Here is a 14,700-nt window from a genome sequence, read left to right as displayed (position 1 = left end):
ATCTTTGTTAAAGACGGAGGCGAACTGAGCATTCAGGATGTTTGCTTTGTCTGAGCTGCCAGTATACAAGACACCATTTGTTCCACGAAGGGGAGCAACACCATTGTTATCACAACGTTTGCTAGATATGTGGGTCCAGAAACGCTTTGGGTTAGATCTTAAGTCAGCACATATGATAGAGTTGACATAACTGTCATATGCTTCTTTACAGGTTTTCTGCATGCGTTTCTTAAGGACTTTGTACCTAGCCCAGAGGCGGTCCTTGTGTTGAGGACGGCAAGAGCGGGTTTTGTTGTATGCACGCTGCTTCTGCTTACCAACCTGCTTAACCTTTCTATTCACCCATGGCTGGCTGAACCGAGATGATGTCATCTTAGATGGAACAAGGTCAATGATTTGACCCAGCTTGAACTCAATAGTTGCCCACATCTCATTGACAGGGGAGGAAGAATCATACTCTGATATGAATTCATTCATCATCTGGGTAGCTTCACAGTGGATCTTACTCATGTCAGCCTTATTCCACAGGTAGATTTTCCTCTTTACTGGTCTACGGCGCTTGGGCTTTATGTCTGTATCAATGAAGACAATCTCATGGTCGCCTATACCTGGCATAGGTTGGCACTTGTTGATGCATGATGGACGGTTGGTCAGGAAAAGATCCAAAGTGTTGTCAAGTCTTGTTGGAAATGTCACCACTTGATCGAGGCCTGTATCCATCATGACATTAAGAAAGCTGTTGCTTATAGCTTGCTTGTATTGATGACCAACAACAGTATAGCTCTTCCAATCAATGTCAGGAAGGTTAAAGTCGCCGCCTAGCCACATGATAGATTTTTTGTGCTTACTTGAGATGTCTCTGATGACGTTACATAGACTGTCCATGTATATCTCATTATTATTTGTCGGCCGATATGCTGCGCCTATAATGAGCGACTCGTTTATTTATGAGCTCTATTTGGACAAAGATGGCTTCACATTCTGCTGCTGTTTTGAGAAGTTTGCCATCAAGGCCAGGGCCTAGGCCGATTGCCACACCACCCCAACCACCAGGACGGTCTCTTCTGTAGACTTCATAGTCAAATTCAGGGGGAAAAATTTCATGGTTTGAAATTTCAGGATGTAACCATGTTTCGGTGAGGATGACAATGCCTGGTTTAACAGACTCAAGGATGGTCCAGAACTCTGCGAGTTTTTTACCGATGCTCTGACAGTTTATGACTAAGACACCAAGGTTGGTAGGGCGGTGTATTTTGACACTTGGAGTGGCCTCGCTTGGAGAGGAACATGCAGATGGACTACCAATAGGGCTCGAAACAGGCAGGTTGTTATCAGGTTCATTGTTGCCCGTTTCATTGGCACAGTTTAATTCACTATGTGATGATAGCGAATCTGAGTTTACGGTGGATTCAAAGAGGCTTGATGTGAAGTGAGGGATACCACATGATGGACAGTGCCAAGACACATCCAGATCACTAAGGTAATTAAATATTGGAGTGCAGATTTGGAGGCAGTCTTTATGGAACCATGTATCACAATCATCACAAGCTACAGCAGGGGTTCTCCAACGAACAGCACGGCTGCATTCACCACAAGGGTACTTGGGTTTATATGGCATAATAAGGATAATACATGTACAACTTGACTAAAGATGAGTAAACAATAATTCTATCACTGTTGGTTGTCATAGGAGCCATGATCAAAACAAAGGTTTCAAAATGGCCGCCTGTGTCATCACTAGATGTAGATGGAATAAACAGCTCCAGTTTACGACATACAGGTCAGATATATTCTTGGAATATGAGTACATAGGTTGATCAGCAATAATATAATTGAACTGTGACAGGATTGAAGGTGGATGGGTAAATCGGACTTCAAATATCTACTTGCGTGGTTCCTGTGTAAGGTGTCTGATGTCTTCCGAATTCATCTACCAGGTCAGTAGTCCACACTGTGTAGGTAGTCAAGATGGTAAACAGCCTCAAAAATACTCAAACAATGCGATTTAAAGAATCCAGATAGGAGAGTAGCTGGTATACACTGGGCGGTCAACAAAGAAATCAAAAATGATGATGGAGATTTTAAGACTTGGAAATCAGATTGTAAAGAGATGACATCATATATGGGATCCCCCTCAGGAAGTGATGTAATGGGATTTCCCCTCAGGAAGTGATGTCATGTGAAAGGTTAATGTTATAATTAAGACTTTGGAATTCCCCAGATTGAGCATAATGTGAAGGCAGTAAATGGCCCAGAATAGAATGGGGTTTTTCCCATGCTTGATATATAAGAAATGTAAACACAATTATTGTCACAGTCGATAGTGTTGATCTGGGCTATGCTTACAGTCCAATTCCTTGAAAGAAAGGAAATTACAAACCAGAAATATTTTATGTAGTCAAAGTACTACTATTTACCAGTGTTGTCGGGAAGATCTAGAATACGTCAAAGAACGTTATTCTTCCAAGAAAGGAAATATATTCTTCTGTCGACTTGCTGAAGTCTGGTATTTTGATTCAACGCAACTGTCAAAATAAGTGGGGACACCTGCATCGCAGTCCTGCTTCCTGAAGATATTGTGTGAAAGGTGGAAATAGCACCAAGTTTGGAGAACTGCGCAAGGAGTTTAGCATAGGAGAACGGCGCAAGGAGTTTAGCATAGGAGAACGGTGCAAGGAGTTTAGCATAGGAGGACGGCGCAAGGAGTTTAGTAGAGGAGAATTGCGCAAGGAGTTGTAAACGTGTTTGGAGAACACCATTTTCGTGTAAGGATTTTATACGCAAGGAGTTATCAATGCAAGTGTACAAAGGACTTCGCTGATTGTCGCAGGACACGTGAATAGGGATATATTAAATCAGTCGTCCAGAACATTACAAGAACTTTATGATCACCAAGGAAGAAGAATGCTGGCTAAGTACAAAATAGATAAAGAGTGATTATATTTGATTAATGTATATGTGCATTTGTAGTCATTATATTGTACCAAAGGAAACTTGCTTTCAATTAAAGACTCAGATTTTGTTAGCTTAAACGAACAGTGTATTTGTGTTGTGCATTCGTGTGAGTTCGGGTAAAAGGTGATTTTGGCCTTGAGTCAAGTACGACTCGTAACAAAATTGGGGGCTGACATTAATATACTGAGTCTTGAAAGTGAAAGTACAGTATGGAGTTCAAAGCAGAAGAGTTTCTTGAAACTATAAATTGGGAGAAGTTTGATGAGTTGAAGAAGCCTGATTTATTGGCATTTGCCAAACATTATGACTTGAAAGTAACACAAGCTACAAGAAAGCAAATAATCAAAAATGCCTTGATTGATGTTTTGGTCGGGAGGACATTTTGATGAATCCTATTTGGAAGAGAAACTTGAAGTAGAAATTGGTGGGGACTCAGCATTTAAGTTGAAAGAGTTGGAAATTCAATTAGAATTCAGGAAAATGGAAATGGACCAAAAGAAAATGGAAATGGATCAAAAGAAAATAGAAATGGACCAAAAAGAAAAACTGGAAATGATCAAGTTAGAGAATGAAAATAAAGAAAAACAAGAACGGCTAGACATTGAAAAACAAAAACTAGCAATGGAAGACAAAGCGCGCCAAGAAAAGATGGCGCTTGAGCACCACAAATTAGAAACAGAAGAAAAGGAAAAGGTAGCAAAATTGGAACTTGAAAAACAAAAGTTGGAAATGGAAGAAAATTTGAAACAAAAAGAAATTGAAGAAAAGTACAAGTTTGAACAAGAGAAGTTGGCAAAGCTAGGTGACAAATACTCATCAAGTTTCTCCTCAAAGTCAGGGTTTGAAGTTACAAAGTATGTAAAGCTTGTGCCTAAATTCAAAGAAAAAGATGTTGACGAGTATTTCCAACATTTTGAAAAGGTAGCTACAAATTTGAAATGGCCTCCAGAGCATTGGACCCTACTGTTACAAAGTAGTTTTGTGGGAAGGCCAGGAAACTTACTCAGCTCTACCAATAGAGAAGTGTAATAATTATGAAGAAGTCAAACAAGCAGTCCTTAAGGCCTATGAACTGGTGCCTGAAGCATACAGACAAAAGTTCAGAGATTCAAGAAAGCAAGCAGATCAAACCCATGTAGAATTTGCTAGAGTAAAAGAACACATGTTTGACAGGTGGCTTGGTTCAAAAGAAGTCAAAGATGAGTTCGGCCAACTTAAGCAATTGGTTCTTATAGAAGAGTTAAAAAATGTGTCCACGCTGACATTAAAACCCACTTGGATGAAAGCGCTAGCAAAATTAAAACGCTAAGTGACGCAATGGCGACAATGGCGGATGACTATGGCTTAACTCACAAATTGAATGCGAGTAGATTTAGTCATAACAGAAGTTATTCAAACAGGTTCAGCCAAAACCAACCTAGAGCAAATCAGGGTGGTACACAAGAAGGGAGATCTCAGTCAAATCACAGATCCTGGTCTAATTCACAGAATAGTGCTGGTGGTAGAGGGACCCCATGGAGTTCAGGTACCAGACCAACAGGTGGGACTGAATTTAAATCCCAATTAGTTTGCAATTTCTGTAAGAAACCAGGACATACAGTGACCATGTGTCGGAGCTTAAAAGCCAAACAAGATGCACAAAAACAGCAGCAAACTGCTAGTAATACTGTAGGATGTGCAGTGTCACTTGAGTCAAAGAAACAAGTCAGTCAAATCAAGAAACAAGAATTCCCACAAAAGGGAGGTGAGACAGACAAGGTGTGTGAAGAATTTGAACCATTTGTGTTAGAGGGAGTAGTATCACTTGGTGATAATGGTAGTCCAAAGCCCATTAAGATTGTGCGAGATACGTGTTGTGCACGGTCTATGATTCTGGAAGGAACTTTGCCCTTTAATGAGGATAGTTCAGCTGGTAATGCTTTGATCCAGGGTATTGGGATGGAAATACTTAATGTACCTCTCCACAAAATTAACTTGACATCTGACTTGGTTTCTGGTCCTGTAACCATAGGAGTTAGACATGAATTGCCAGTCAAGGGAGTGTCCATGTTGCTAGGAAATGATTTGGCAGGGGGAAGGTTTTCCTGACCCAATAGTTACAGATAAGCCCTGTTTACAGGATGATAGTAGTGAGGAAAAGGAGATATTTCCTGCATGTGCAGTGACACGGGCAATGAGTAAGAGAGCCTCATTAGAAACAATTGAGGACAACCAAATTGATGACATAGGCTACAGTTTGGAAGACACATTTGTGTCAAAGTTGAATGAGAAAGAAGATAAACTTCCTTCTCCAGGGGATAAAAAGACCCCTCAAAATGACACAGCCTCTGAGCATGAACAAATTGGGGAAACATTGAGAGACCCATTAAGTCATGACAAGCTAATTCTGGAGCAACAAAATGACCCAGAACTCAAAGAGATCAATCAAAGGGCATTGACCCTAGAAGAAGCAGAACAAAATTCTGTCTGTTTTACAAACAAGATGATGTGCTAATGAGAAAGTGGCGCCCGCCTGATGCACCTGCCGATGAAGAGTGGAAGGTAGTGCACCAAATTGTGGTACCAAAAGTCTACCACACTGAAGTTATTAACATAGCACATGACAGTCCCATGGCAGGGCATTTGGGTGTTAAGAAAACTCATGAAAGAATTCTGAGACATTTCTGGTGGCCCACTCTCAGAAAAGATGTTTCTGAATATTGCAAAACATGTCACATATGCCAAGTAGTAGGGAAGCCAAATCAGAAAATACCTCCTGCTCCATTGAAGCCAATTCCAGCTTTTGATGAACCATTTAGTAGGGTTATTATTGATTGTGTAGGCCCCCTACCAAAGACTAAGTCAGGTAATCAGTACCTTCTGACAATTATGTGCGCATCAACACGCTTTCCTGAAGCCATACCCTTGAGAAATATTAAAGCAGTGACTATAGTGAAAGCTTTAACCAAGTTCTTCACATTTGTGGGGCTCCCCAAGTCCATACAGTCAGATCAAGGATCAAACTTTACTTCTGGAGTATTTCAGCAGGTCATGTATCAATTAGGTATAGAACAGTATACCTCAAGTGCTTACCATCCAGAATCACAAGGTGCACTAGAAAGGTTCCACCAAACATTGAAAAACATGATCAGGACATATTGTTTGGAATTTCAGAGGGACTGGGATGAGGGAGTACACTTGTTGTTGTTTGCTGCTAGGGAAGCAGTTCAGGAAACTTTAGGATTTAGTCCTTTTGAGTTAGTGTTTGGACACACAGTCGCGGGCCCTTAAAGTTGTTGAAAGAAAAGTGGCTCAATGAGAAATCAGATATCAATTTATTGGATTATGTCTCCAATTTTAAGCATAGGCTTAACAGAGCAACTGATATCGCCAAAGAAAACTTGAAACAGGGTCAGGCCAAAATGAAACAATGGTATGATCAACATGCCAGAGAAAGAGTGTTCAAACCAGGTGACAAAGTTCTAGTACTGTTTCCAATTCCAGGACACCCATTGCAAGCCAGATATCATGGCCCATGTGAGGTAGAGTCAAAAGTGGGTCAAGTAGATTATATTATCAAGACTCCTGGTAGACGCAAGAGCAGGCAGTTATGCCACATAAATATGCTCAAAGAGTATGTTGAAAGAAGTGACAGTGGCATTCCAAAACCTGTGTGTACAGTAAAACATGCTAATGTAGACAAACATGCCGATGTAGACAAAATCGCCAATGTAGACAAGAGTAAAGATGACAATTCTGATGTCACACTTGACAAGGATAAAGAGCTGGAGCACAAAGAGTATAATGTAAAATTGAACAATTCTGATGTGCTCATTAATTTGGACTCAAAGTTAGGTCATCTTTCTCAAGATCAACAAAGTCAAATTGCAAATTTGATTCACAAATTTGACAATATATTTCCTGATACGCCAAGTAGAACAAATGCTGCATTTCATGATGTAGATGTTGGTGATACAAAACCAAACAAGCAGCATCCTTACAGAGTCAATCCATTGAAAATGGAACATCTCAAAAATGAGATCAATTATATGCTAGACAATGATATCATAGAACCAAGTAGTAGTGAGTGGAGTTCACCATGCATTCTTGTTCCCAAGCCTGATGGTTCATACCGATTGGTCGCATGAACATGAGAGCTGCAAATGTTCATTCAAAGACAGACTCATACCCAATTCCAAGAATTGATGATTGCATTGACAAAATTGGGAATGCAAAATTTGTTAGCAAATTTGATCTTTTGAAAGGGTACTGGCAGGTTCCACTCACAGACCGTGCCAAAGAGATTTCTGCCTTTTGTACTCCATTTGGTCTTTACCAATACAAAGTTATGCCATTTGGGTTGAAAACGCACCTGCAACATTTCAGAGAATGGTAAATCAAATTGTGGCAGACATAGAGGGATGTGAAGCGTATGTAGATGATTTGATTGTTTACAGTCAAACTTGGGAACAACACATGGAACAACTCCATCAATTGTTTAAGAAGCTGTCTGAAGTACAGTTAACAGTCAATCTGGTAAAAAGTGAGTTTTGCCATGCCACAGTCACATACTTGGGATATGTTGTAGGTCAAGGTCAGGTGAAACCTATCAAAGCCAAAGTTGAAGCAATTGAGCAATACCCCACACCTGTAAACAAGAAGGCACTCATGAGATTTCTAGGAATGGTTGGCTATTATAGAAAGTTCTGTCCAAACTTTTCAGAGATAGCAAGTCCTTTGACTGATTTGTTGAAGAAAGATGCAAAATTCATTTGGTCAGAACAGTGTGAAAATGCTTTTCACAAAGTCAAATCTATACTCATGAGTTCACCAGTACTTACTGCACCTGATTTTCAGAAGCAGTTTAAGTTGACTGTTGATGCCAGTGACATAGGCTGTGGAGGTGTTGTGATGCAAGAGGGTGAAGATCAAATAGATCACCCCATTTGTTACTTTTCAAGGAAATTCAACAAGCACCAGAGAAATTACTCAACAATTGAGAAGGAGTGTCTAGCATTGCTATTAGCATTGCTACATTTTGATGTGTATTTGGGTACCATGTAGTTTACCCTGTGCTTGTTTTCACAGATCACAATCCCTCACCTTCATCAACAGGATGAAGAACAAAAACCAAAGACTGGTGAGGTGGAGTTGACCTTGCAAGAGTACAATCTGGACATCAAACATATTAAGGGAAAAGACAATGTAATGGCTGATGCCTTGTCCAGAATTGCATAAAAACTGACAAACAGAAATTCCTTTAAAAAGGAACTTGTGTGACAAGTAGTCACTGTGTATGTTGAGTTAAGCACTCGAAGTTAATATTATGTTGAAGTTGATGTAACAGAAGAAAACATTTAAGAAAGTTTTCATTACATTCAAACTTTCTTCTTTTAAGGGGAGGTGTGATGTGCCCTGAGTAATTTAATTTGATGATTTATCTTTGTTTACAAAGTTACATGAGTGATGACATTTTAGGGAATTCCCTCTCAAATTGAGCAAAACAAGTTGAATCATATCTAATTTGGAATATTTGGAAACCCCTTCAGATTGTAAAGAGATCACATCATATATGGGATCCCCTCAGGAAGTGATGTAATGGGATTTCCCCTCAGGAAGTGATGTCATGTGAAAGGTTAATGTTATAATTAAGACTTTGGAATTCCCCAGATTGAGCATAATGTGAAGGCAGTAAATGGCCCAGAATAGAATGGGGTTTTTCCCATGCTTGATTTGATATATGGCCCATTTCACGGTTAGGCGCCACTTTTTGATTTTCAACATATCTGGCCTGGTGTGTAAAAAATAATGGGGTTACAGAATTTACTGTTGGTGATTTTTCATTGTCTCTGTATGGCCTACCTCCATTAGCTTAATCGGCCTTTCTAGTTTTATCTTTCAGGGCGCACAGGGGTCAGAAGTGGTCAAAAAACCACATTTCACTAGCAACCTGGAAACAGACAACTGACATTTATTTTCCAATGCTGCCACTTTTAACTCTGTTGAGCCTACCAGCTGCTTTTGTTGTTTTTATGTAGTGAACAAGTTGCACTATACAGCCATACATGAACAAAGTATTAGTTGTCAGTTAAACTAGCATGAGAACCATTTAAATTTCTGAATTCGGATGTGACATTTTCCGTTCACATCTATGTACCTTATTCAATGTGGAATAGATCGACTAATACTTTACATGAATGGCAAACTAGTGTGTTTTAGTAAAGTTCAGAGTCTTGTTACTATTTGTTGAACAAATTACGGTACACTTGTTGCTCTTAATATGTAGATACAGCGATATTTTGAATTTTTGCCAACAAATTCCGTTCACAATTTTGTCACATCCGATTAATTTTCCAAATAGTATAATTTATTAACAAAATGTGGCAGAATTTTGTCTCCTTGATTTTTAAAAATCTCCTGCTATGAGCTATCTAATGACACCATTTAATGAAAACTCCTTCATCAACTTAGCTTGCAGATGTCATTTCAAAGTTTCCGTTCACATGTGTCACATCCATGGTACCTGTCACATCCAAAATAGTTTCTTCAAAGAACTAAGACAGGAATGGGACTAGGATGCCAGTTTGAAGTTATTTCATTACAGGTTTGTGGGGGATCAAAAGGCACAACAAATCTTTAATTCAGTATGCCTTCTTTAATTGTGACAGGAGATTCAAAAAGCTTCAATTTCCGTTCACATGTCACATCCTCAAAATTAGTAGTTTTAGGCCAAAATACTTAAACAACATGATATTTGACTTTCTAAAATAGGTTTATTATTTTGTACATGTCATATATGATTATTTCAAAGCTTTGTCTTTGTCTTTAGAGGACAGTTTTGTATACAGAAGCGGATGTGACATTTTCAATTGTGAACGGAACATTTCAGTAAATTATAAACATTTTGCTTATCAAAAATATAAAGGGTCAGGAAAAACGTTTTAGCATTGCTCAATTCAATAGAATCTCACAAAATATATGTGTTAGAAGTGCCCAAAGCTTATATTTTGACAAGCAAACTGTTTATCATAATGAAACATTCCGTTCACAATTGAAAATGTCACATCCACTTCTATAAATTGTAAACAATGTTTTAAAATGAACACTAACACAGGTTGATATGTTTCAATATATCCCATTTAATTCACTGAGTGTGTGAAAACTCTTTGAATCATTATTTTCTGAAACATACTCTGCTTTACAGTGTGTGGTTTCCGTTCACATTGACATCAGTCACATCCAAAATTGCACAAACATCAGAATCTTGAATTTGACCTGTGTTTTCAAACTGGCTGATATTATTTGTGAACATTACCCATATTATGACCTTCAAAGCTGTGCAATATCAGAGTCATTCATTGATTATTAAAATTGTTGAGTAAACCTTTTCATGTCAATTTCCTTTTTACCACAAAATTACATTAAAGTGGCCATAAATTTGTCATTACACAACAAAATTTGCCCAAATTTGGTCAGAAGGAGCCTATGACATACTCGTTTATTTTAAATATCTATGATATATGTATTGGACAGTCAAAGTATAAATATACACTACTCAATATTGATCAAATTTGTTAAAAAATTACATAACATGAGATAATAAATCATAATTTTCTTCAAGAAGTAGCGAGATTTAAGCTGGGAAATGATATTTTTATGAAAATCTGGTCTTATTTGGAAAAGAAAACCCTATTAAATTAAATTTAATCCATTTTGAAAATTTCGAGTTTTTTTCACTAAAAGTGGCGCCTAACCGTGAAATGGGCCATATAAGAAATGTAAACACAATTATTGTCACAGTCGATAGTGTTGATCTGGGCTATGCTTACAGTCCAATTCCTTGAAAGAAAGGAAATTACAAACCAGAAATATTTTATGTAGTCAAAGTACTACTATTTACCAGTGTTGTCGGAGAAGATCTAGAATACGTCAAAGAACGTTATTCTTCCAAGAAAGGAAATATATTCTTCTGTCGACTTGCTGAAGTCTGGTATTTTGATTCAACGCAACTGTCAAAATAAGTGGGGACACCTGCATCGCAGTCTTGCTTCCTGAAGATATTGTGTGAAAGGTGGAAATAGCACCAAGTTTGGAGAACTGCGCAAGGAGTTTAGCATAGGAGAACGGCGCAAGGAGTTTAGCATAGGAGAACGGCGCAAGGAGTTTAGCATAGGAGGACGGCGCAAGGAGTTTAGTAGAGGAGAATTGCGCAAGGAGTTGTAAATGTGTTTGGAGAACACCATTTTAGATGTAAGGATTTTATACGCAAGGAGTTATCAATGCAAGTGTACAAAGGACTTCGCTGATTGTCGGAGGACACGTGAATAGGGATATATTAAATCAGTCGTCCAGAACATTACAAGAACTTTATGATCACCAAGGAAGAAGAATGCTGGCTAAGTACAAAATAGATAAAGAGTGATTATATTTGATTAATGTATATGTGCATTTGTAGTCATTATATTGTACCAAAGGAAACTTGCTTGCAATTAAAGACTCAGATTTTGTTAGCTTAAACGAACAGTGTATTTGTGTTGTGCATTCGTGTGAGTTCGGGTAAAAGGTGATTTTGGCCTTGAGTCAAGTACGACTCGTAACACCGTACTATTACGCTGACTTTCGTATTCGGCGAGGAGGACAATTTTGACTTCCTGGTTTGTTTACAAACAGAGACGTAGTAGACAAAAGACCGTTCCGCTTGTCCAAACACTCAAGTATCAGAAGGATGGTCCACAATAGCGTGATTCACGTAACATGAATAGGGATTAAAAAGCTGTCACGTAGAACCATGTGCTTCTATTGTCCAATTTGCCATCAAGATTTCATATGGAAACAGTTCAGACTAGCTCGAGATACTCTAGCTAAAATACAGGTTTACATTTACTATCTTACATTATCTTGCTGTATTTCAGCTAGAGCTCCAAACGACAAGCTTCCGGGTTTTTTTGGAGAACAATACTGTTACATAAAATGAAGAAGAAACCGCCTCGGCCCGCCCTGCTCATTATTTCATTGTACTTATTGCAATTTGCCTCACACATTACGTAATCAACACAAAGCTTTTGTGAGGATTAGTGAGCGGATAAGAAATTGACAGTGGAGGATACGAAGGACACGCCGATTGTTAGTTGTCAATCATGAATTGCCGCAAACGTATTAATATTTTACTGCATGACAAATTATGCCGTATTTTTCCAAAGATCATCTCATATAAAGTAAGCTGAATGCGATCTGTACTTATGTAACATTCCGATCGCTTTTGATCACGTATTATCGGCGAATTTGCTTGAAAACATGTGAGTTCATGTTGTGTAAACATAATTAGCATAGACACAAATGAAATTACGATGCAATACAATGCAATTTGAATGCATCATCATGCCACCAGCGCCTTTTGTATAAGATCAATGATTATGGCATCACAGGCAATACCTTTTTAACTGGATCTCTAATTTTCTGACAAAGCGGAATCAGAGAGTTGTTGTTGATGGAGATACATCCTCTTGGGTACCGCTTAAGTCAGGAGTGCCCCAGGGCACTGTCTTACTGTAGGTCCGCTGCTATTTCTCTTGTATCTGAACGATTTGCCGAACAACATCAAATCCAACGTGAGACTGTTCGCGGATGATTGTGTGATGTACAACACCATAAAGAATCAATCGGATGCACAACAACTGCAAGAAGATTTGAACACATTGTCCACGTGGCAGGATCTGTGGCAAATGAGCTTCCATGCCGACAAGTGTTTTGTTCTTAGGCTCACACATGCAAAAACTCCCAAACAACATCAATACACATTAGGAAACAAAATCTTACAAAACACATAATCTCACTCATATCTTGGTGTCGAAATAACATCTGATCTCAAGTGGGGGAATCACATCCAATCTAAAGTGGCTAAGGCCAATAGGGCCCTGGGATTTATTAGGCGTAATCTATATTCATGTCCAAAGGACCTGAAAGCTACGGCTTACCAGACTTTAGTACGACCCCACTTAGAATATTCATCTACCATCTGGGACCCACACACCCAAGATTTGAAAGACCAGCTAGAAAAGATCCAAAGAAGAGCGGTAAGATTTGTCTGCAATGATTTCCACCGCACAAGCAGCGTTACAGCAATGTTGAATGCCCTTCAATGGGATACACTGGAAACCAGGCGGAAAGCAGCCCGACTGTCCATGTTCCATAAAATCCATCACGGTCAGACTGCCATACCGGCAGGAAAATTCTTACAACCGGTCACACGCCTCTCCAGACACAATCACAGCGAATCCTACAAGTTGAAGACATCCAACAAGGACTATCACAAGTTTTCATTCTTTCCGCAAACAATAAAAGACTGGAACAACCTACCACAAAGCATAGTAACCATCCACGATAATAAGCAATTCAAATCAGCAACCATAGCACATCTAAGCAAGCAGCAAAAGGACTAAAAAATACCCCAGCGCACATCACATTTCTTCTCGCCTGGCTCTTTTAAGAGCGTTGAGATTTGAGAATATTGAACCAGATCCAGACCAGATCCAGAATGCGCAGCAGATCTATAGAAATAACGTTGCCCGGTTATATGTAGAATTAGACCCTGTCTGGTTCAGACCCAGTACAGGATCATGTCAGAAATTAATATTTTGTTCTGGGTCTGATTATTCGGACTAGATTAGTTTAAGCTTACCTCGTATGCTCGCATTTCGATACAGAAGCGACCCCACCTTTATTAAGACTGCTCTATTCTGAAACATGGTTTGTCAGTGACTGTCCGTATTTACTGCAAGAGATAGAGATTTGCTACACATTTATTTAAGCTTATCGTCATATTTCTTTCCATGGGCGCAGCCATACTTGCGCAGTTCAGATGCGCAAAAGAAATGTCCTGCTTAGTCTCGATCCCAGACGGCTTATTCTCCTTCGTCAATCGTCACTGCTAAAAAAGCAGACTGGGACCGAGACTAATTCAAAATGTTTTAAGGGGGTACTACAAAATTATAGCGCATTGGGGACAAGTAAGATTATTATAGGGGCAAGGACTACAACTACTGCACTGGAAATTTTATTTCAGCACAGACAACAGTTGTGGAGTTACAGTCAAAAACTAGTGACAAATGGTGGTCATAGACCACAAACCTAGCTGGGGCATGTTGGTGTTGTGGAGGTATCTGACCCCTACAAAATGTTCCAAAAATGCTCCCCTGGTCATGGGGTTTGTTTTCACCGAGTTTGAGTCCCGTACTCCTAACAGATGTCCAAAAAATTTAATTCTAAGATTTGACCCCAGATGACCTTTGACCTGACCTATGCATGATGTTCCATGTTCCCCTGGTCTTGAGGTTTGTTGTCACCATGTTTGAGCCCCGTACCTCTTACAGATATCCAGAAAATGAAATTCTACGATTTGACCCCAGATGACCTTTGACATGACCCTTGCACAGTGTTCCAAAATGTTCCCCAGGTCAGTAAGTTTGTTGTTGTGGAGTTTGAGCCCCGTACCCCTAACAGATGTCCAGAAAATGCATTTAGAAAATTTGACCTCTACATGACCTTTGACCTGACCCTTGCAAAATGTTCCCCTGGTCATGAGATTTGTTGTCACTGAGTTTGAGCCCCATACCCCTTGCAGATATCCAGAAAATGAAGTTATAAAGATTTGACCCCAGATAACCTTTGACCTGACCCCTGCAAAGTGTTCCAACATGTTCCCCTGATCATTAAGTTTGTTGTCACCAAGTTTGAGCCCCGTACCCCTTACAGATGTCCAGGAAATGT

The 14,700-nt window shown here is 39.2% G+C and overlaps 1 protein-coding gene across 2 annotated transcripts in view; it reads right to left on the bottom strand.

Moving 5' to 3' along the window:
• Window positions 1-13,823, bottom strand: part of LOC140153653 (protein arginine methyltransferase NDUFAF7, mitochondrial-like) — a 30,451-nt gene extending 16,628 nt beyond the window's left edge. The window contains exon 1 of one of the 2 annotated variants that reach the window (XM_072176453.1): window positions 13,613-13,823. In XM_072176453.1, coding sequence (XP_072032554.1) covers window positions 13,613-13,679 — 67 coding nt within the window. In that variant the 5' untranslated portion in view covers window positions 13,680-13,823. The remainder of the gene's footprint in view (window positions 1-13,612) is intronic. The other variant, XM_072176454.1, reaches the window with a different exon arrangement.
• Between the last annotated feature and the right edge of the window lie 877 nt (window positions 13,824-14,700).

Source organism: Amphiura filiformis, chromosome 5 (assembly GCF_039555335.1).
Source record: "Amphiura filiformis chromosome 5, Afil_fr2py, whole genome shotgun sequence".
Taxonomy (NCBI): Eukaryota; Metazoa; Echinodermata; class Ophiuroidea; order Amphilepidida; family Amphiuridae; genus Amphiura; species Amphiura filiformis.
The sequence above is the reverse complement of the archived record's forward strand: the minus strand, read 5'-3'. Positions and strand labels throughout refer to the sequence as shown.